This window comes from Lontra canadensis, unplaced genomic scaffold (genome assembly GCF_010015895.1).
Source record: "Lontra canadensis isolate GAN:19392208 unplaced genomic scaffold, GSC_riverotter_1.0 scaffold268, whole genome shotgun sequence".
NCBI classification, from domain to species: domain Eukaryota; kingdom Metazoa; phylum Chordata; class Mammalia; order Carnivora; family Mustelidae; genus Lontra; species Lontra canadensis.
Window position 1 is genome coordinate 119709 of NW_022631262.1, and position 21962 is coordinate 141670.

General features: G+C 41.6%; 1 protein-coding gene across 1 annotated transcript; it reads left to right on the top strand.

Moving 5' to 3' along the window:
• Positions 1–1272: 1272 nt before the first annotated feature.
• On the top strand, positions 1273–6348 carry LOC116862578 (X antigen family member 3-like). The gene is made up of 4 exons (XM_032849936.1): positions 1273–1347; positions 1789–1897; positions 3555–3680; positions 6254–6348. The coding sequence occupies exons 1-4, from the start codon at positions 1273–1275 to the stop codon at positions 6274–6276; spliced, it is 333 nt and encodes a 110-aa protein (XP_032705827.1). The 3' UTR covers positions 6277–6348.
• Positions 6349–21962: the final 15614 nt, after the last annotated feature.

Sequence of the window (21962 nt, forward strand, 5' to 3'; positions counted from 1 at the left end):
ATTGGGCACTAATGGTGATTTGCAGCTTTCTATCCCCAAAGTATCTGGATGCAGAGGAGAGATTGGGTGGTTTCAGAAAGAGGCTGTTCAAGCCTCTTTTCTCCTCCTGGGCAGACCCTGTAGCTGTGAATCTCCGCAGCAGCACAGGTGGGAAAACCTCAACCCACCCTGCACCCACCTCACTCTGTGTGCATGCTCATTGCTGTGAGCTAACAGTGCGCATGTTCATTGGTGAGCAAACAGTGTGAATGCTCATTGCTGTGTACAACTCTTGCTGGGCATGCGCATTGCTGCCCGTGTTCTGAGAGCAGAGCTGAGTTTGATCGAGGCAGTTCTGTTCGCTGTGCTGTGAGCTTTCTCGCTACCTGAATTCAACTGGTAGGTCCCCACATCAGTCCTTCCAGGAGCTTAAATGTGAGTGAGGATGGGGAGGGAGCCAGTGGGCCTTGGGTAGGTGGGGACAGCAGAGCTGTGGCGTCCTAGGTGGAAGTGCCAAGGCCCTTCCCCTGACGGGTGTCTCGGCCGCCATTGCGCTTGTCCTCATGGTGGACTCAGGGCAAACTAGGTTGGTGGGCCAAGGAGGGGACATGAAGATGGGGCAAGGGCCGGGTGGCAGGGTTGTTAGTCAAGGTCTCTGAGACCAGGAGCACCTGCAACTGCCCACAGAGCACAGAGGCCAGGATCCTCTGTGGGACCCTGGGCAGGGGGCAGACCGGGAGGTAAAGAAAAGACCAGGAAGCGGGGAAATCTGGGAGCTTGTTACTGGGTCCCCAAGATTTTCAGTGCATGATGCAGTGTCATTGCAGGAGTCAGCCCATGAGTCTGTTTCACGACCAGACACCTGAACCCTTGCAGCGCAGACACAGCCATAGGCAGTATGTAAAGGATTGTTTCTTTCTCTGCGTCCAACAAAACATTATTTAAGGCAGTAAAATGAGCTTTGTAAATGGCAATGTAACCATTGTAGCCCTAGCGAATCAGTTTTAAATGTCCAGCACTATTTTCTCAAATGGCTTTTAAACTGGGGAATCTAGCTGGGAGACTAAGCCTCGTGTTTTAGCCTGTGCCTAAGGTGATTTTACGGCCAGCCTGAAGTAGATGATCTTGCAGCCCGTGTATTTGGTGTGAACACAGCGTGTATACTATACTGATACTAGTTTGGCTTTCAACATATTTTCAAAGTAAGAAACAATTAAACCTGTGGCCTTAGAAGTGATATACTCCTTCAGAGTACATTTTCCAAATACCAGTATTCTACTTTCAGGGTGAACTATGAGTGGCCGAGTCAGATCAAGATCCAAATCTAAACACAGAAAAGCTGACCCAGGGTCTAAACAGCATGTGGGTGTGAGTACTTCCATATTGGATGATTTGGACTACCATATGTGTATTGTTCTAGAAATTTTGTTGAGCTACCAACCGACATACAGATACTGTGATAAAATCTTCTCTGCTGATAAAGGGAGGGAAACAGTGAACCAGGAGGATTCCATATTTCTGGTGCCTGTGGAAATAGTCTATGTCTTCTTTTTCATGCTAATTAAGCACCAATTGTACATATCCATCCCAGCAGAGTTTACAGTAGACTCCAAAGTGCTTGTAGCTACCTCTTGGAGTAGCCGCTCTGTGGGAAGAGTCCCTTTTAAGAATAAGCACATAGAATCATGATGTGGGAGTGTCTTTATGCTTATTCATTATTTGATATCCAAATGTCTGATGTCTATTTACACTGTCAGCATGTATTAACCACACAACTTTTTATTGGTCCACATAAACACACACCCCTAGATGCAGCAACCCACGGATGAGAAACCAAAACAAAAGGAGGCACCACCTGAGAGCCAGGATATGAAACCTGAACCTGGGAAGGAAGTGGAGGGAGCACCTGTGGCTCAAGGTGAAGGAAAAGGGAAGAAGAATGTCTGTGGGGGCAGGGGGGGTTTTATGTGTGCATTGTGCATTATGACAAACCATGACAGGAGGAAAGAAAAGATGAGAAGAGAATTTCAGTCATTTCTGGAAGATGGGTTGAAAATGTGAAGAGTGTAGAGTGTGCATCTTCATGTAGTCCTTCACCATAATGACTTTCCCCTTTTCCTCAGGAATTAATCGGTGTGCCTGAAAATGCAGTCTTTTCTAAAGGGGAGGAAAATGTTTAACTACAAACTATCCATCATTTCCCTAGTTTAATTTGATCTTCTTAGCACATTTTTGTGGGGCCTTTTCACTCATTTCATGGAAAGCGCAAGCAGTTTTCAGCAGCACAGGCAGAGTGCCAAGTCAGCATACCCTACAACGTGAGGAATAAGGCTGATTTGCCTAGGGATGGGAGCTGCATTTTAGAAATGAGAAAACTAAGGCTCGGGGATTGTGGCTTCCCAAACACTGCTTGACACATGGAGACTCAATGCATATTTCATTACAAGGTTTGTGTTCTTGGGGAACCTGGCTGGCTCATTTGGTAGAGTGTGTGAGTCTTGATGGCGGGGTGGAATGTTCAAGGCCCATACTGAGAGTAGAGATTACTTAAAATATGAATTTAAAAAGAGGTTTGTATTCTTTCTACCATCTGTGTTGCTGTACAAACAAGGGAGTGGTTCTCTATAGAATGCTTACTACTCAAATGTGTCTGTACAGTAACGTAGCTTACTACTGGCACAGGAATTAATCCAGTTCAGTGGAGCAAGAGACAGACTCCAGAAAAGAGCTCAATGAATGATAGCCACTTCTGATTAATCATTTAATATGGTACGTTTTGTAAGAGCTGCATAATTCAAGAAACTGGCATTAGGGTCACTATATTAGTATGATTATTAAGCGGCTTTGAAAGGTGTGTAAATACTTTTGTGATTAGGAAAATCAAATGTATCTTAAAATGATCATGAAACAAGAATTGAATGTCTTCCAAATAGAGCATTTTCATCAAGTACTTGTAGTGAATTATTGACACTGTTCAGAGCACGGATTATTCCCTTTTAAGCGGTTTCCACAGTACAACTGACAACAAAGTCCATTGAGTTCTTTCCACCCTCCTTCTTTTATTCTCACTGTAAGACACAAGTTAGACTATTAATCACTAATGTTTTGTTGTTGCTTTTGGAACTTTGTTCTATACATGATTCTTTTATCCTAGGTTACACTGGGGACTTTGCCCTGAAATCTAACTAGTAAAATTTGACAATAATTTGCAGGTTGCCCTAATAGGGAATGGGTGTCACCAGGATGGGATTCGTTAAAAGCTCACGAATACATGCAGCTCATCCTTTAGAAAACTCCATTTTACTTTTAAATAAAATCTTATGCATGGTGTAAACTTGATTTCTTAGCTAGTTGATGCTATTTATTCCTAGAACACTATGGTAATAGAAAGGAAATGAAGTACAGTGGGCTTTATCTTTAGAATGTCTCTTGAAATAAAGCCTATCCTACTGCAGGAAAACAAGGATATGAAACGCATATTTTCATCACGTTATTTTTTATCACACTAATCTATAGGCTCTTGATTCTGTAAATTTCTTATTTATTGCTTCAGTTGAATAACTTTATGTTTTAAGGACCAGACCTAGAAGCTGATCTCCAGGAGCTTCCTCGGGCAAAATCTGGGTGTATAACTGAAGATGACCCTGATGTCAAGGGGAGAAATCTGCCCTTTTTAGAGTCCGTTAAAATGCCGGAAGCAGGTACGTTATCGGTTGACTGTGCAAAGTATGAAAGTCTTTTCCTGAATACTATATATTTATTCATGTATATATAACTTTAATGATTCATTAATAACAGACTTTACATATGAAGATACTTTCCCAAGTAGTTCAAACCCAACATCCTGATGGCCTGACTAGTAGACAGAGAAACAAATTGGGTCAAAGCCTTATTATATCATAAAATATGAAAAAATTGTCTTGTTTGAATGTAAATACTTCAATGAACAGCTAATAAAACTCAGATTCTTCTGTTCTGCTGTTATCAAACACAAAATTCATTTGGATTGAATATCAGTTTGTATGAAATATGCTGAGGCACTGAGGGAGTTTCTACTACCCGCTCTAACATAACTTAGTTGATTCTCTAAGAATCCCTTAACTTAATGAACCCATCTTTACTCATGTATATCTTGAATTCAATTCAGATATATTACAATCACTTTTAATGCTGATATTTGTATTCTGTTGTTCTGTTGGATACCATACACAGAATACAAACTTGTTCCATTTTGTGTGATTTTTTTAAGATTTTATTTATTTATTTGACAGAGATCACAAGTAGACAGAGATGCAGGCAGAGAAAGAGGGGGAAGCAGGCTCCCCGCCTAGCAGAGAGCCTGATGTGAGGCTTGATCCCAGGACCCTGGGATCATGACCTGAGCCAAAGGCAGAGGCTTTAACCCACTGAGCCACCCAGGCGCCCCTTGTATGATTTTTTTTTTTTAATGAGATAACACCTTTGGTCAAATTTTAACATGTAAATTGAGATTTGACTTCCACTGAGAACAAAACACAATGGTGGCTGTCTGTGTTTCTCTATGGATACCTATTCCTGTTGTGTTTTTTTTTAATTTAAATTCTAGTTAGTTAACACATAGTGTGATATTGGTTTTAGGAGTAGAATTTAGTGATTCATCACTTACATATAAAACCCAGTGTTCATCACAACAAGTCCCCTCCTTAATACCCATCACCCATTTAGCCCATCCCCAAGCCATCGTTCTCCATCAACATTCAGATTGTTCTCTATGTTATGTCTCAAGGTCTGCTTCCCTCTCTCTCTTTTTTCCCATCCCATATGTTCATCAGTTTTGTTTCTTAAATTCTACATATGAGTGGAATCATGTTATTTGTTTTTCTCTGACAGACTTAATTTCTGTTAGCTTAATACACTCTAGGTCTAAGCACATTGTTGCAAATGGCAAGATTTCATTCATTTTGATGACTGAGTCATATTCCACGGTGTGTGTGTGTGTGTGTACCTCTTTATCCATTCATCAGTCGATGGACATTTGGGCTCTTTCCATAGTTTGGCCATTATTGATAACGCTGCTATAAACATTGAGGTGCTTGTACCGCTTTGACTCTGAAGTTTTGTGTCCCTTGGGTTAAAACCTCCTGGTGTAACAGCTGGGTCACAAGGTAGGTTTATTGTTAATTTTGTGAGGAACAACCTTACTGTTTTCCACAGTTACTGTTACCAGTTTGCATTCCCATCAACAGCATAAGAGGGTTCCCCTTTTCTCCAGCTCCTCGCCTACATCTGTTGTTTCCTGTGTTGTTAATTTTATCCATTGTGACAGGTGTGAAGTGTGTGACCATATAATCTATTCAACCAACTGGAACACCATTAAGGCAAACATCATTAAGGCAAACATCATTAAGGCAAATGGTTACCCTGCTTAACCCAGGACATAAGGATTAAACTGACAGAAAAGTTTTTCAATTAATCATAAGCAAAACTAAATTATATGTGGTGCTCTTTTCTCTCTAACATCACTGAAGCAGTAACCAACTTGGCATTATTCCTTCAGCATCATGTATTAGAATATTATTTCAAGTTGAAGCCTTTAAATGAGACTTACATGTAAATTTCTTGTGTTTTTTAGTTCTTTGCATGCTCTTTGGGTTTTTTGTGAAACTACATTCAGTTTTTGCTTTCCGTTTAAAGCGACCTTTTTTTTAAAGATTTTATTTATTTATTTGACAGAGATCACAGGTAGGCAGAGAGGCAGGCAGAGAGAGAGGAAGGGAATCAGGGTCTGTGCTGAGCAGAGATCCCCACGCAGGGCTCGATTCCAGGACCCTGGGATCATGACCGGAGCTGAAGGTAGAGGCCTTAACCCACTGAGGCTCATTTCCTTTTGTGTGTTGTGAAAATGAACTGTCTTTTTGTCTTGTTGTACCAGTAGAAAGTGTGGTATGTTCAAAAAACTTTTGGTAAAATACATGCTTGGAATTCTCTCTTAAAAAAATTAAAACGATAGGGCGCCTGGGTGGCTCAGTGGGTGAAGCCGCTGCCTTCGGCTCAGGTCATGATCTCAGGGTCCTGGGATCGAGTCCCACATCGGGGGGTCTCTGCTCAGCAGGGAGCCTGCTTCCCTCTCTCTCTCTCTCTCTCTGCCTGCCTCTCCATCTACTTGTGATCTCTCTCTGTCAAATAAATAAATAAAATCTTAAAAAAAATTAAAACGATAGCGTCCTTCCTGTACCATTAATTTACTTGAAATACAGTTCTGCTGAGTAAAGTTTCCAACTGTTCTATCTTACAGGTGAAGGACAGCCCCAGATTTAAACAAGAACAAGCTGGAACATGCAAACTACTCTTATGTGGGGGTACTTCTCTGTTGAAATTCTCTCAATAAAGTTTTATGAACCTTCTCTAATGAATCTTTTGAAATCTGTGTTAAACTTATTCCAAGTAGGGCGTGCCTGGGTGGCTCAGTCACTTAAACACCTGACTCTTGGTTTCAGTTCAGGTCATAATTCATTGCTCATGGGATGTACCCCAAGTCAGGCCCTATGCTCCATGAGGAGTCAGCTTGAAAGATTCTGTCCCTTTGCTCCTGTTCCCTCCCTGCCTCTCTCTCTCTCTCAAATTAATAAATCTTTAAAGAAAAACTTATTCTAAGTAGCATGTCCTATCAAAAATTATGTCATTTTTTTGAAATGTTATATTCTGATGGAGCTTATGTACACAGATGTATCTGTACATTGAATTTCTGTCCAGCAGCCATGCTACCTCTGATTTTAAGAAGCATATGCCAACATCCATTTTGAGTTTTGACATGCACAATTATGTCAACTTAGAACACTGCCAGAGTGTTTCTTCCATTTTATTCTATTTGTTTTAAAGGTTTTATGTATTTGTCAGAGACAGAGTGAGTACAAATGTGGGGAGGGAGAGACAGACTCCGTGCAGAACAAGGAGACTGATGTGGGACTTGATCCCAGGACCTGAGCCACAGGCAGACACTTAACGGACTGAGCCATCCAGAAGTCCCTGTTTCTGCCATTTTAAACATTTTGCCTTTTTATCTCATTTTACATAGGACAGACCCACCCAGTACCATGTTGCAAAGAACTGGTCCCAATGGACAGCATTGTCTTACTCCTGATAAATTAGAAAATATTTAACATTTTACTATATATACTGTGAACTAAAGGATGATCCATTCTTATTTTCATTTGCTATGAATATTTGTATTGAATATATGTGGAATTCCATCAAACACTTGGAGTGCCCTTATTCCGATGATTGTAGGATTTTTCCCTTCATTAATCTGTTTATGTGGTGAATTACATACATATCGTCCTATGTTTAAACCAACCATATACTACTGGGAGGGAATGGTCATTTCTAAATAATCTACAACTTAATAATTAGCTTAGAATTTTATGACTATCCTCATGAGTGTCATTAACTTACACTTTTTTCTATTAAAACATTTTATTAATATCAATTATAATAAAAGGGTTTTTATTTCTTTTTTTAAATTTTATTTATTTTTTAAATTTCTTTTCAGTGTTCCAGAAATCATTGTTAATGCACCACACCCAGTGCTTTATGCAATATGTGCCCTCCACAATACCCACCACCAGGTTCACCCAACCTCCCACCCCACTCCCCTCCAAAACCCTCAGGTAGTTCCTCAGAATCCACAGTCTCTCGTGGTTCTCTCCATGTCTCCCTTCTCCTCTCCAACTCCCCATGTCCTCTGTATTATTCCTTATGCTCCACAAATAGGCAAAACCATATGATAATTGACTCTCTCTGCTTGACTTATTTCACTCAGCATAATCTCTTCCAGTCCCATCCATGTTGATATAAAAGTTAGGTATTCATGCTTTCTGATGGAGGCATAGTACTCCATAGTATATGGACCACATCGTCTTTATCCATTCGTCCGTTGAAGGGCCTCTTGGTTCTTTCCACAGTTCGGCAACTGTGGCCATTGCTGCTATGAACATTGGGGTACAGGTGGCCCTTCCTTTCACTGCATCTGTATAGATGGCGTAAATACCCAGCAGTGCAATTGTCGGGTCATAGGGAAGATCTATTTTTAATTTTTTGAGGAATCTCCACCCTATTCTCCAAATTGGCTGCACCAACTTGCATTCCCACCAAGAGTGTAAGAGCGTTCCCCTTTCTCCACATCCTCTCCAACACTTGTTGTTTCCTGTCTTGTTAATTTTGGCCATTCTAACTGGTGTAAGAAGGTATCTCAATGTGGTTTTGATTTGAATCTCCCTGATGGCTAGTGATGATGAACATTTTTTCATGTGCCTGATAGCCCTTTGTATGTCTTCATTGGAGAAGTGTCTGTTCATGTCTTCTGCCCATTTTTTGACATGATTATCTGTTTTGTGTGTGTTGAGTTTGAGAAGTTCTTTATAGATCTTGGATATCAGCCCTTTGTCTGTACTGTCATTTGCGAACATCTTCTCCCATCCCATGGGTTGCTTCTTTGTTTTGTTGACTATTTCCTTTGCTGTGCAGAACTTCCGATCTTGGTGAAGTCCCAAAAATTCATTTTCACTTTTGTTTCCTTTGTCTTTGGAGACATATCTTGAAAGAAGTTGCTGTGGCCAATGTCAAAGAGGTTACTGCCTATGTTCTCCTCTAGTATTCTGATGGATTCCTGTCTCACATTGAGGTTTTTTATCCATTTCGAGTTTATCTTTGTGTATGGTGTAAGAGAATGGTCGAGTTTCATTCTTCTACACATAGCTGTCCAATTTTTCCAGCACCATTTATTGAAGAGACTTTTTTCCACTGTATATTTTTTCCTGCTTTGTTGAAGATTAGTTGACCATAGAGTTGCAGGTCCATATCTGGGCTCTCTACTCTGTTCCAGTGGTCTATGTGTCTGTTGTTGTGCCAGCACCATGCTGACTTAGTGATCACAACTTTGTAGTAAAGCTTGAAATCAGGCAACATGATGTCCCCCGTTTTGTTTTTCTTTTTCAACATTTCCTTAGCAATTCGGGGTCTCTTCTGATTCCATACAAATTTTAGGATTGTTTGCTCCAGCTCTTTGAGAAATTCCGGTTGAATTTTGATCGGAATGACATTGAAAGTATAGATCACTCTAGGCAGTTTAGACATTTTAACAATGTTTATTCTTCTGATCCAAGAGCATGAAATGGTCTTCCATCTTTTTGTGTCTTCTTCAATTTCTTTCATGAGTGTTCTGTAGTTCCTCAAGTACAGATCCTTTACCTCTTTGGTTAGGTTTATTCCCAGGTATCTTATGGTTCTTCATGCTATAGCAAATGGAATCGATTCTCTAATTTCCCTTTCTGTATTTTCATTGTTAGTGTATAAGAAAGCAACTGATTTCTGTACATTGATTTTGTATCCTGCTGCATTACTGAATTGCTGTATGAGTTCTAGTAGTTTGAGGGTGGAGTCTTTTGGGTTTTCCATATAAAGTATCATGTCTTCTGTGTAGAGAGTTTGACTTAGACATTGCCAATTTGAATACCTTTTATTTCTCTTTGTTGTCTGATTGCTGTTGCTAGGACTTCTAACACTATGTTGAACAAGAGTGGTGAGAGTGGGCATAGATAATCACTCTCAACATGAATGGCCTAAATGCTCCCATAAAATGGCACAGGGTTGCAGATTGGATAAAACAACAGGACCCATCCATATGCTGTCTACAAAAGATCCATTTTGAACTTAAGGATGCTTCCAAACTGAAATTGAAGGGATGAAGAACCATCTTTCATGCCAATGGGCCTCAAAAGAATGCTGGGGTAGCGATTCTCATATCAGATAAATTAGATTTTAAACTAATGACTCAGTCAGAGATACAGAAGGACACTACATCATTCTTAAAGGGTCTATTCACCAAGAAGATCTAACAATTGTAAATATTTATGCCCCCAATATGGGAGCAGCCAACTACATTAAGACAATTGTTAATCAAGATAAAGAGTCATATTGCCACGAATACATTAATAGTAGGGGATCTTAACATGCCAGTCTCAGTAATAGATCATCCAAGCAGAAAATCAATCAAGAAACAAGAGCATTGAATGTCACATTGAACCAGATGGATCTCATAGATATATACAGAACATTCCACCCTAAAACAACAGAATACTCATTCTTCTTGAGCAGACATGGAACATTTTCCAGAGTAGACCATGTACTGTGTCACACATCAGGGCTCAACCAACACCAAAAGATTGAGATTATTCCCTGCATATTCTCAGATTACAATGTTTTGAAACTGGAACTCAACCACAAGAAAAAGTTTGGAAGGAATTCAAACACCTGGAAGCTAAAGACCACCTTGCTTAAGAATGTATAGATCAACCAGGAAATCAAAGAAGAACTTAAATAATTCATTGAAACCTAAGAGAATGAAGACACTTCGATCCAAAACCTATGGGATACAGCAAAGGCGGTCCTAAGGGAGAAATACATAGACATCCAAGCCTCTCTCAAAAAAAATTGAAAAATCCAGAATACACCAGCTGTTTTTACACCTTAAAGAACTGGAGAACCAACAACAAATTAAGCCAACCCACACACAAGAAGGGAAATAATCAAGATTAGAGCAGAGATCAATGAGATAGAAACGAGAGATATAGTAGAACACATCAACGAAATTAGAAGCTGGTTTTTTTGAAAGAATCAATAAGATCGATAAACCATTGGCCAAATTAATCCAAAAGAAAAGAGAGAAGACCCAAATTAATAAAATTATGAATGAAAATGGAGAGATCTGTGGCACCTGTGTGGCTCAGTGGGTTAGGCCTCTGCATTCGGCTCAGGTCATTATCTCCGGGTCCTGGGATCCAGCCCCACGTTGGGCTCTCTGCTCAGTGGGGAGCCTGCTTCCCCCTCTCTCTCTGCCTGCCTTTCTGCCTACTTGTGATCTCTGTCTGTCAAATGAATAAATAAAATCTTTAAAAATAAAAAAGAAAGAAAACGGAGAGATCACAACTAACACCAAGGAAATAGAAACAATCATCAGAAATTATTTTCAACAGTTATATGCCAATAAGATAAGCAACCTAGATGAAATGGATGAATTCCTGGAAACCTATAAACTTCCAAAACTGAATCAGGAAGAAATTGAAAACCTGAATAGACCAATATCTAATAACAAGATTGAAGTAGTGATCAAAAATCTCCCCAAAAACAAGAGCCTAGGACCTGATGGATTCCCTGGGGAATTCTCCCAAACTTTCAAAGAAGAAATAATACCTATTCTCCTGAAGCTGTTTCAAAAAATTGAAGCACAAGGAAAACTTCCAGACTCTTTTTATGAAGCCAGCATTATCTTGATCCCCAAACCAGGCAAAGACCCCACCGAAAAGGAGAATTTCAGATCAATATCCCTGATGAATACGGATGCCAAGATTCTCAACAAGATCCTAGCTAATAGGATCCAACAGTACATTAAAAAGATTATCCACCATGACCAGGTGGATTAATCCCTGGGATGGAAGGGTGGTTCAACATTCACAAATCAATCAATGTGATAGAACAAATCAATAAGAGAAGAGAGAAGAACCACATGGTCCTCTCAATGGATGCAGAAAAAGCATTTGACAAGATACAGCTTCTATTCCTGATACAAACACTTCAAAGTATAGGGACAGAAGGAACATTCCGCAACTTCATAAAATCTATCTATGAAAAACCCACAGCGAATATCATCCTCAGTGGGGAAAAGCTGACAGCCTTCCCTTTGAGAATAGCATACACTTTTATATACTGTCTTGGATTTTGGTATCAAGGCTATCCTAGCTTCATAAAATGAGCTGCTATGTAAAACCTCCTTTTTCTATTCTCTGGAACTGAAAGTTCTGAACGGCTGTGAGTAATGTAGGACTTAGCTTACCGATGTTCAGCTTTTTCTGGTTTGCGTCTCTTTTTTCCTATCGGACCCTTCCTAAATAGCAGGTGACTAAAGGGGTGCCTCCAGATTCCCAACCTTTCAAATTTGGTGAGGTGTATGCCCATCTTCCCTGAAAGACACCTTTAATGATTCTGTCACTCCAAAAACTACCTGCTCCACTTTTACTGAACTCTTGCTAATCTTCTGTACCCAGAAAGCTAAAGGTCATGGCTCTGTTAACTACACAGTTTTGATCTGTGCTGTATGATTGTGAATTGCTGGCCAACCACGTCTTGTCTACAGTGCTGACAATCGGTCCATTTGTTGAGCTTTTTTAATAAGAAGAGGTAGTATTAAAACTCCTATTCAGAGGGTGCATACTATATGTCAGCCACTTCTTTCTCTTAGGTTCCTTACATTTAGAACCTCATTTAATCTTCATGGAAAGGTGGGTGCCAGTGTACACAAAACTTTCTTCTGACGCTAATAAGCAACAGATTTTGGGATTTACTTCCAAGTTAGAAGCCCTTGCTCTTTCTCAAAGTAAATACTCCTGAAAACGTTGGCCAGGAATCCTGATCATGTACATGATGACTGTACTAGTAAACAGATGTTTACCAAAAAAAAAAAATTGTAGTAATTTCTTCTCTTTGTTCATGGTGAAGGGTTTTTGTTTGTTTGTTTGTTGAGATGAAGGGTTTTATGATTCTTTTGAAGGAAAGGTTTTCCAAATTGTGGCATGCAATGTCACACGGATTTCCAGATGAAATCATTGATATGGAAAAAAGGATTTAAATTTTTTTTAAGGATGAGGGACAGGTAATTCAAACATTTCAATTTTTAATATACTAACACTTATTTTACTGTGCTATAGTAAAACATCACTCTAGCACTTAAGAAATTTGCAGCAGTCGATAAGGAGAAAGATAAAGAACTCGAATCACAAGCTCCATGGCAAAAAAAACCCACAGATCTCCTGCAAAACTTCTGAACTTTCTTAATAAGCTTTTAAAGATAGGATGCCTGGGTGGCCCAGTCTGCTAAGCATTGATCTTTAGCTTAGGTCATGATCCCAGGGTGCTGGGAAAGAGTCCCACATCAGGCTCCTAGCTCAGCCTCTGGCTCTTTGCACAGGACTGGGCTCCTTGTTCAGCAGGGACACTGCTTCTCTCTCTCTGCCTGCCATTCCCCTTGCTGGGGCTCACTCTCTTTCTGACAACTCAGTAACTACAACCTTTAAAATAAAAAAAGCTCTTAAAGTCTGGGACATTACCCATTCAGACAGGTATGAGGTAATATTTCATTGTAGTTTTCATTTGTTTTTCCCTAATGATCATTGATATGGAGCATATTTTCATGTGTCTGTTGGCCATCTGGATGTCTGCTTTGGAAAAATATATATCCATATCTTCTGCTTATTTCTTTTATTAACATATAATGTATTATTAGCCCCAGGGGTACAGGTCTGTGAATCACTAGGTTTACACATTTCACAGTATTCACCATAGCACATACCTTCCCCAATGTCCATAAGCCAACCACCTTCTCCCTACCCTCCTCCCTGCCGGCAACCCTCAGTTTTTTTTGTGAGATTAACAGTCTCTTATGGTTTGTCTCCCTCCCAATCCCATCTTGTTACACTTATTCCTTTCCTACCCCCCAAACCTCCCACGTTGCTCTTCACTTCCTCATATCAGGGAGATCATATGATAATTGTCTTTCTCTGATTGACTTCTTTCACTCAGCATAATACCCTCTAGTTCCATCCATGTCGTCACAAATAGCAAGACTTAATTTCTTTTGATGGCTGCATATTATTCCATTGTCTATATATACCACTTCTTCTTTATCTACTCATCTGTTGATGGACATCTAGGTTCTTTCCATAGTTTGGCTATTGTGGACATGGCTGCTATACACGTTTGGGTGCACATGCCCCTTCGGATCACTACATTTGTACCCTTAGGGTAAATATCCAGTAGTGCAATTGCTGGGCCATAGGGTAGCTCTACTTTCAAATTTCTGAGGAAACTTCATGCTGTTGTCCAGAGTAGCTGCACTAGATTGCATTCCCACCAACAGTGTAGGAGGGTTCACCTATCTCCGCATCCTCATCAGCATCTGTCGTTTCCTGACTTCTTAAGTTTAGCCATTCTGACTGGTGTGAAGTGTATCTCACTGTGGTTTTGATTTGTATTTCCCTGATGCCGAGTGATGTGGAGCACATTTTCATGTGTCTGTTGGCCATCTGGATGTCTTCTTTGCAGAAATGTCTGTTCCTGTCCTCTGCCCATTTCTTGACTGGATTATTTGTTCTTTGGGTGTTGAGTTTTGTAAGTTCTTTAAAGATTTTGGATATTAGCCCTTTATCTGATATGTCATTTGTGAATATCTTCTTCCATTCTGTCAGTTGTCTTTTGGTTTTGTTAGCTGTTTCCTTTGCTGTGCAAAAGCTTTTGATCTTGATGAAGTCCCAATAGTTCATTTTTGCCCTTGTTTCCCTTGCCTTTGGCGATGTTATTAGAAAGAAGTTAGTGCAGCTGAGGTCGAAGAGGTTGCTTCCGGTGTTCTCCTCAAGGATTTTGGATTCATTTCTCACATTGAGGTCCTTCATCCATTTTGAGTCTATTTTCATGTGTGGTGTAAGGAAATGGTCCAATTTCATTTTTCTGCATGTGGCTGTCCAATTTTCCCAACACCATTTATTGAAGAGGCTGTCTTTTTTCCATTGGACATTCTTTCCTGCTTTGTTGAAGATTAGTTGACCATAGAGTTGAGGTTCTATTTCTGGTCTTTCTATTGTGTTCCATTGATCTGTGTGTCTGGTTTTGTGCCAGTACCATACTGTCTTGATGATGACAACTTTGTAATAGAGCTTGAAGTCTGGAATTGTGATGCCACCAACTTTGGCTTTCTTTTTCAACATTCCTCTGGTTATTCGGGGTCTTTTCTGGTTCCATATAAATTTTAGGATTATCTGTTCCATTTCTTTGAAAAAGATGGATGGTATTTTGATAGGGATTGCATTAAACATGTAGATTGCTTTAGGTAGCATAGACATTTTCAAATATTTCTTCTTCCAATCCAGGAGCATGGAACATCTTTCCATTTCTTGTGTCTTCTTCAATTTCTTTCATGAGTACTTCATAGTTTTCTGAGTACAGATTCTTTGCCTCTTTGGTTAGGTTTATTCCTAGGTATCTTATGGTTTTGGGTGCAATTGTAAATGGGATTGGCTCCTTAATTTCTCTTTCTTCTGTCTTGTTGTTGATGTATAGAAATGCAACTGGCTTCTGTGCATTGGTTTTACATCCTGACATTTTACTGAATTCCTGTACAAGTTCTAGCAGATTTTTAGGGGAGTCTTTTGGGTTTTCCACATAAAGTATCATATCATCTGCAAAGAGAGAGAATTTGACTTCTTCTTTGCTGATTTGGATGCCTTTAGTTTCTTTGTGTTATCTGACTGCTGAGGCTAGGACTTCCAGTACTATGTTGAATAGCAGTGGTAGTGGTAGCAGGGATGATAGTGGACAACCCTGCCGAGTTCCTGACCTTAGCAGAAAATCTCTCAATAGGATGCATTTTAATCTGAGATTGATACAGGCTTCAATAAGTCATTTCCTTCTTTGCTTTTGGGTGTTGTGTCACACTTGAATGAACTGGCTCACCTCTGTATAATAAATTCATTAACACCTGTTTTCTTTATGATTTTGTTTGCACTAGAGCACATTGACATCTCTGATCCATGTATGTTTCAGAAATACCCAGATATTGGTCCTGGGATTTAGGCTCAGTCCATGGTCACATGGCATGCAGGAGTAGTGTCTATGCTCCTCAAATTCTGTACTTCCCAAATCACAGCTTTGCTGAAGAAGGAACCATGTCCCTATAACTGCTGGGTTTTACTCAGATTATTGCCTCCTTAAAATGGGAAACAATATAAAAGGGTGGCAATATACACCCTTTTATATTGGATATATAAATTTATTTTGGATAAATGAATTGGTGTTAAAATGTGGGGTTTTAAAAGCAGTTGTGAGTTGCTCATGAACTCTTGTAAGATCAGATATCTCATGCATACAAAGTCACGATTTGTCAGCCAGGTGTGCATGTTGTCAAGTGGGGTGATTGGATTCCACAAGTGAGAAGATACGTGGGGCTCAGAATTTCCTAGCTTGTTTCTTGGACGTGAGGCAGGGCTGTCCATCTTGAAGACTTTTTTGCCTTGCTGCTGCTACCAAAGAGAAACTTCTGGCTTCTTTGGAGCCCTGTGTGCACAGATCCTAATTCCCTGATGTGACTCTGTGCTGAAGCCTCATGTGCCTGCTGTGGGCTCTCTCAGCCTCAGCAGGAGCAGTGCTGCACTGAAAGCAGGCACAGGCTGAGTGAACAGGACTGAGGCTCTGGGTCGGTTGCAGATTGAAGACACCCATCCCTGACCCCAAGAACTAGGGGCACATCATGGAAGCTGCTTGGATTGTCCAAGTCACTGCACCAGGAAAAGGGTTGGTTCTCTGAGGGGAACCGACCTTTACATTAGGCCTACGTTCCTGAGGCAGAGGCTAGTTGCATTCCTAATTTTTGGTTCCTGCCACAACTACAAGATGAGGGGGGACACATCACTGTGTGGGTGACCCTCCATCCACTCGTGACAGATCAGGATATCGCACTGCTCTTGCCTCGGTTTCCACTTTCCAGAGTAATAGAAGTATGCAACAATGGACTGATTAGCCTGAAACTACTTCCCTCACCTTCTTTTTTTCCTTTTTCCTTTCTTTCTTTCTTTTTTTTTTTTTTTGTGTACACACCTTATAAAGGAAGCTTGTTTATTCAAGGCACATGTTTCCAGCAATGGATTAATCTTTTACAGCCTAATCACTAAGTAAATGCAAGAGACAAGAGGGGCATGAAGTTATGTAACTCATTCCAATGTGGATTTTTATCCTTATCCATCCCAGAACGTGATGGGCCTTTCTAGTTGAATTATAGAAAAAGAATTCTAGGAAAACGTTTTTGTCCTCTTTCCTACAACTCTTTCCTACAAAATGTAGGAGATACTTGAAGAGATGTTGAATATTGATTTCAGGAGAAGGCACACCGATTTTCTAACAATGAAGCAAACATAAAGCATGGCAGCTGGGGAGAAGCAACGGCAGAAAACAAGGCCATTATAACCTCTGGTTTCCCGAATGATTCTTGGAAACCTCTCTCCCTGAAGACATATTCGCAGTGCAGCCTTTCCAATGTGCTGTGAGCACTTGGAGTGCAAACAGAATGCTGAGTCTCTAGTCCCATCTGACAGAGTTCTGACTATGGGACAAGAGGCATGGCCCCAGCACCCAGACTTGCACACAAAGCACCTTCACATGCCTTCCACCCTCACGAAGTAGAGGGACTGGTGTCACGGACAGATCAAACTGCTGGGAACTGACTGCTTACCACAGCCCCTCTGAAACCAAGGGCTCCAAGGAATATTCCAACTTGGCGCGGAGTCCAGGAGGGGCAGGTCCCATGGCTGGAGGCCACACGAGGGCCCCAGTAACCTGTATTGCCTGCTTCACGTAAGTCCAGCTCTTGGCTCCCTATCAATTGTAAACGCTGCTTCAGGAGTACCACCTGTGTCCTGTGTGTGTGCCCTGACCAGCCCAACACTGTCCCATCCTGAAGCCTTTCCTGTCAGCATCCATGTCCTCACCAGAGTATGCTCTGCCCCAATGGGTGATAGGTCCGCTTAAAAAGGTTCGTTCAGAAACTTACAGACAAATGTACCTGCATTTCTAAGATAGTTTTTCATAATTAATGGGATTTGTTTAGCTGCCGGGGATGGTTACTTTTAGCTATTTGGCTAGGCTGCACTACACAGATAACTGTTCACACTGAATTCTGATGTTGACATGAAACTACTTTTCAGAGGAAATTCACTTGCTTAAGTCTAAAATTGAAATTTCTCTTTTAAATCCCAATTTTATTTTTAAAAAGATTTTATTTATTTATCTGTCAGAGAGAGAGAGAGAGAGAGAGAGAGAACACAAGCAGGCAGAGGCAGAGAGAGAAGCAGGCTCCCCACTGAGCATGGAGCCCGATGCAGGACTCCATCCTAGGACTATGGGATCATGACCTGAGCCAAAGGCAACGGCTTAACCAACTGAACTACCCAGGCATCCCTAAACCCCACTTTTATTTTATTTTTTTTTAAGATTTTATTTATTCATTTGACAGAGAGAGAGATCACAAGTAGGCAGAGAGGCAGGCAGAGTGAAGGGGAAACAGGCTCCCTGCTGAGCAGAGAGCTCAATGCAGGGCTTGATCCCAGGACCCTGAGATCATGACCTGAGCCGAAGGCAGAGGCTTAACCCACTGAGCCACCCAGGCATCCCTAAATCCCAATTTTAAATATACATATATTAACACACATATATGGATGCAGACACACACACACACACACACACACACACACGCATATTCATAATGATATTCAACTCCTCTTGGTGATCCTTCTCTGGAGAATCCCGAGTAATATACCAGCTCACTCCAAGACTCTTAAAGGGCATGCCTGAGATCGGTAATACCACAGTGTGGGCTGGTCTCACCCCATCACATGGGTTCTAAGACACAGCGACCAGTGGCATTTCCCTCTCACCCTCTGCAGACTGTCGACCATTCGGCTCACTATTATGACACAGGGTTTGGTCATCTCACTTTTGAGAGTTTACTTTAATTCCACAAAGGTGGACTGGCCTCCTGTCATGTGTCAGGTGCTCTACTCTGTCCTGAGGACACCAGGAGGAGCTGTGTGTTTCCAGCCCTCCAGGAGTTAAGAGTCTGGGGAGGGAAAGAAACATGGAAACAAAACTTCAGTGCACTAAGGCAATGAGCGTGGCTGGCTTTGCTAACTCACTGATGACAGAAGGTTACTAAGAATATCTCACACTTAATTTTCCCCATCGGCTGACAGTACAGCCTCAAGAAAATCTATAGGGTAGGTATACTTTCATTTCCCTCATTGTGTTTCTGCCAGGCCTGCACAACGACAAACGGCTTCCGATGTGTGTGTCATATCAGACACAAGGCCCAAAAAGAATTGATTTCACTGAGGTGTTTTGCAAAAACAGTCAAGTGTTCTCTCTACATCTCCATCCAGACAAAGGAATATGCCGGCTTCCCTCAATGTACAGGGGAGTTACATGCCTAGGAATCCAGATGATTTCAATCTCGGCAAGGAAAGGTTTGAATCCCTTCCCGTGCTCAGCTTCCAAAGACCAGTAACCCCTCCAACCCTTTCATCAACCGGAACTGCGCTCTGACTCCCGCATATAAACCACTTCCATTTGATGAGGGTGTGTTGCTGTGCACACCCGAGTTTATGGATCGGTCAGCCAGATGACACCCAGTTCATGATGGACAGCTCAGGTTGTGTGGTAGCTGGGTGGCCTATGGTCAAGTTTTCAGTCTCTATAAAGGCCCAATGGCAGGCCCAGAGCAGCGTCTCCAAAGAAGAGTAGTTATCTGAGAATGCTGCAGGGCCTTGATCCAGAAGCTCAAGGGCCCACACTGTGATCGCCCTAGAGGAGCCGGCGTGCAAGGGCTTCAAACGGCATCCCTACCTGCCACTGCCACTTCAGATACCACTGGATCTGCAGGATCATGTGGCCTAAGTGGCAGAGCAGATCGCATGGAAGCCTGAATCAGCTGCAGAACCTTCTCTTGTTCTGGCCCCAACGGAACCTAGCAGCCTTTTGGGTCACTCGGTAAATGGGAAGGAGTAACATACCCAAGCAAGGAATAGGATGTCTGCAAAAGTCCACGATGCCTGCTAGGCATCGTCCTTCTGGCTCGCCTTAGGAGAACTCATTGTAGCAATTTCTTCTTCAGCTTGGAAGGGATGGCACGTTTCCTGCACACTACAAAGTTCCCGGAAGTAGAAAACCTCTGAAGTTTTGTCAGATTGAATTCACAGCCTCTGCCACACAAATAGCTTATCCAAGATTCTGGAGTGACCGAGGACATCTCACTCACCAGGCCCAGTACCATCATATCATCGGCATAATGGACCAGTGTGATACATTGCGGAAGAGACAGGTAATCCAGTACCGGTGAACTAGATGATGACAGGAGGGCAGGCAATGATACACCATGAGTTAAGCCTTTGAGGGTGTATCATGAGCCTTGGCAGCTGGAAGCCCACTGCCTCTGGTGGGACTTACGGACAGAAGCGGAGACAAAGCCTTTTCCAGATCAATAGCTGCCAACCGGGGACCAGGCCATGTGAGAATCTGCTTGAGCAATGAAACCACATCTGGTACAACAGCTAAAATTGGATTCAGCACCCGCCCAAGTTGACAGCAGCACACTGTCATTCTTCAAGATCCATCTGTCTTCTGTGGAGGCCAAGCAGAAGACCAGTACCGGGATATGGGGAAAAGTCACCAAACCTTCATTTTTCAGGTCCTTGATGGAGGCATTCATCTCTCTAATCCCCCCTGGGATGAAACACGACTTTAGATTGACTCGATTCCTAGGGAGAACCAGATATAATGGCTTCCATTCAGCCTTTCCCACCATAATAGGCCTCACTCTACAGGTCAGGAAATCAATTACAAACCAAGAGCTGAGCATGCTTATTCCAATTGTGAATTCCAGACTGGGAAAATAAACACAAGACACGTTCAGGAGCTCACTGGGCCTGCTGTTTAATGGAACTGAGCCAGAACCCTATAGGTCACCTGACCTCAGTGAGCCCCTGCTCGGCCTGGAGGGCCACAGAAGCACTTTACTTCTCCTGGAGTCAGTGGCACTTCAGAACCCGTGTCCAATAGTCCCTAAAAGTTGTGATTATTTCCTTTTTCCCAATGTATAGTCACCCTAGTTAAAGGTCCCTTTGAGAAGACTAGAAGAATGATTTAGAGTCTCGATTTTAAGGAGTGTATGTAGACCTTAAGAAACAAAAGGACAAGCTTTTTTTTTTTTTTTTTTACCTGCAAATTGACCTCAGTCAGGCAAAAGCAGGGAGCTTGCAGTTCTGGACAAGGAAGCCAGGGAATGCCTAGTTAAGAGGTAGAGAACATAGGAGAGAGTCTTGCTTTTACAGGGGAGAAGAGGAAGCTGGGAGGGATTTCTCCAGCTTGCCATTGGCTGAGTGTGGTGGTTTTCATGGAAGGGCTTGACACAGGGCTCCTGCTTCACATGAAAGACTCCATTTTGCTCTCCACATCAATATAAATTCACTAATCCAGCAAGGCCTTGCCTAAGAACAGAAGGGTCGCTAATAGCTTTCTTTTTCATTTTAGAAACTACCTGAAAAACCCCTTAAGTCATTAATCAAACCCCAAAGGACATTTTTCAACTACAAGAATCATTGAACTTTTTGTCTTAAAATTCTTGCCTTATTGGACACCTAGGTGGCTCAGATGGTTAAGGGTCTGCCTTAAGGTCAGGTCATGATCTCCAGGTCACGGATCCAGCCTCAGGTCAGGCTCCCAGCACAGTGGGGAGTCGCTTCTCCTCTCCCTCTACGTCTCCCCCTGCTTGTACTCTCTTTCTCTTTCTCAAATAAATAAATAACTTAAAGTGTTTACGAAGGGTTTTCCCTTGCGTCTTAAACCATTCTATCAAGATCCTCACCCAATGTTATTCATACCCTTCTCCAACATTGAAAGATCTGCTGTATACCTGATTTCCAAATCTGAAATATAAATACCTCTCCTGCCTTGCCACCTCCAAAAATCTATTAAGGCTCTGTCTGGGCAGTGCTCTCCCTTTATGAGATTAAGCCAGCTTTGCTTAGAAGTGGCCTGGCTGTAATCTGGGAAGTACATAATTTGAGGAGAATAGGCACTACTGCTGCATGCCATGTGACCATGGGCTGAGCCTAAATCTTACCAATATCTGGATATTTCTGAAGCATACACGGACCAAATGAATACAGTTCCAGGGGGAGAAATGAGCCACCAGTGCAGAGATGACAATGTGCTCTAGTGCAAACAAAATCGTAAAGAAAACAGGTGTTAATGAATTTATCATAGATGGGTGAGCCAGTTCGTTCAAGTGTGACACAACACCCAAAAGCGAAGAAGGAAATGACTTATTGAAGCCTGTAGATTTCTGGCTCAGTGCTTTT

Excerpts from the sequence above, each read along its gene's own strand:
- LOC116862578 (XM_032849936.1), top strand. The coding sequence starts at position 1,273 with ATGAGTGGCCGAGTCAGATCAAGATCCAAATCTAAACACAGAAAAGCT. Across the intron at positions 1,898-3,554 it reads GGGAGCACCTGTGGCTCAAG|GACCAGACCTAGAAGCTGAT; the intron begins GTGAAGGAAAAG and ends TTATGTTTTAAG. Across the intron at positions 3,681-6,253 it reads CGTTAAAATGCCGGAAGCAG|GTGAAGGACAGCCCCAGATT; the intron begins GTACGTTATCGG and ends TCTATCTTACAG.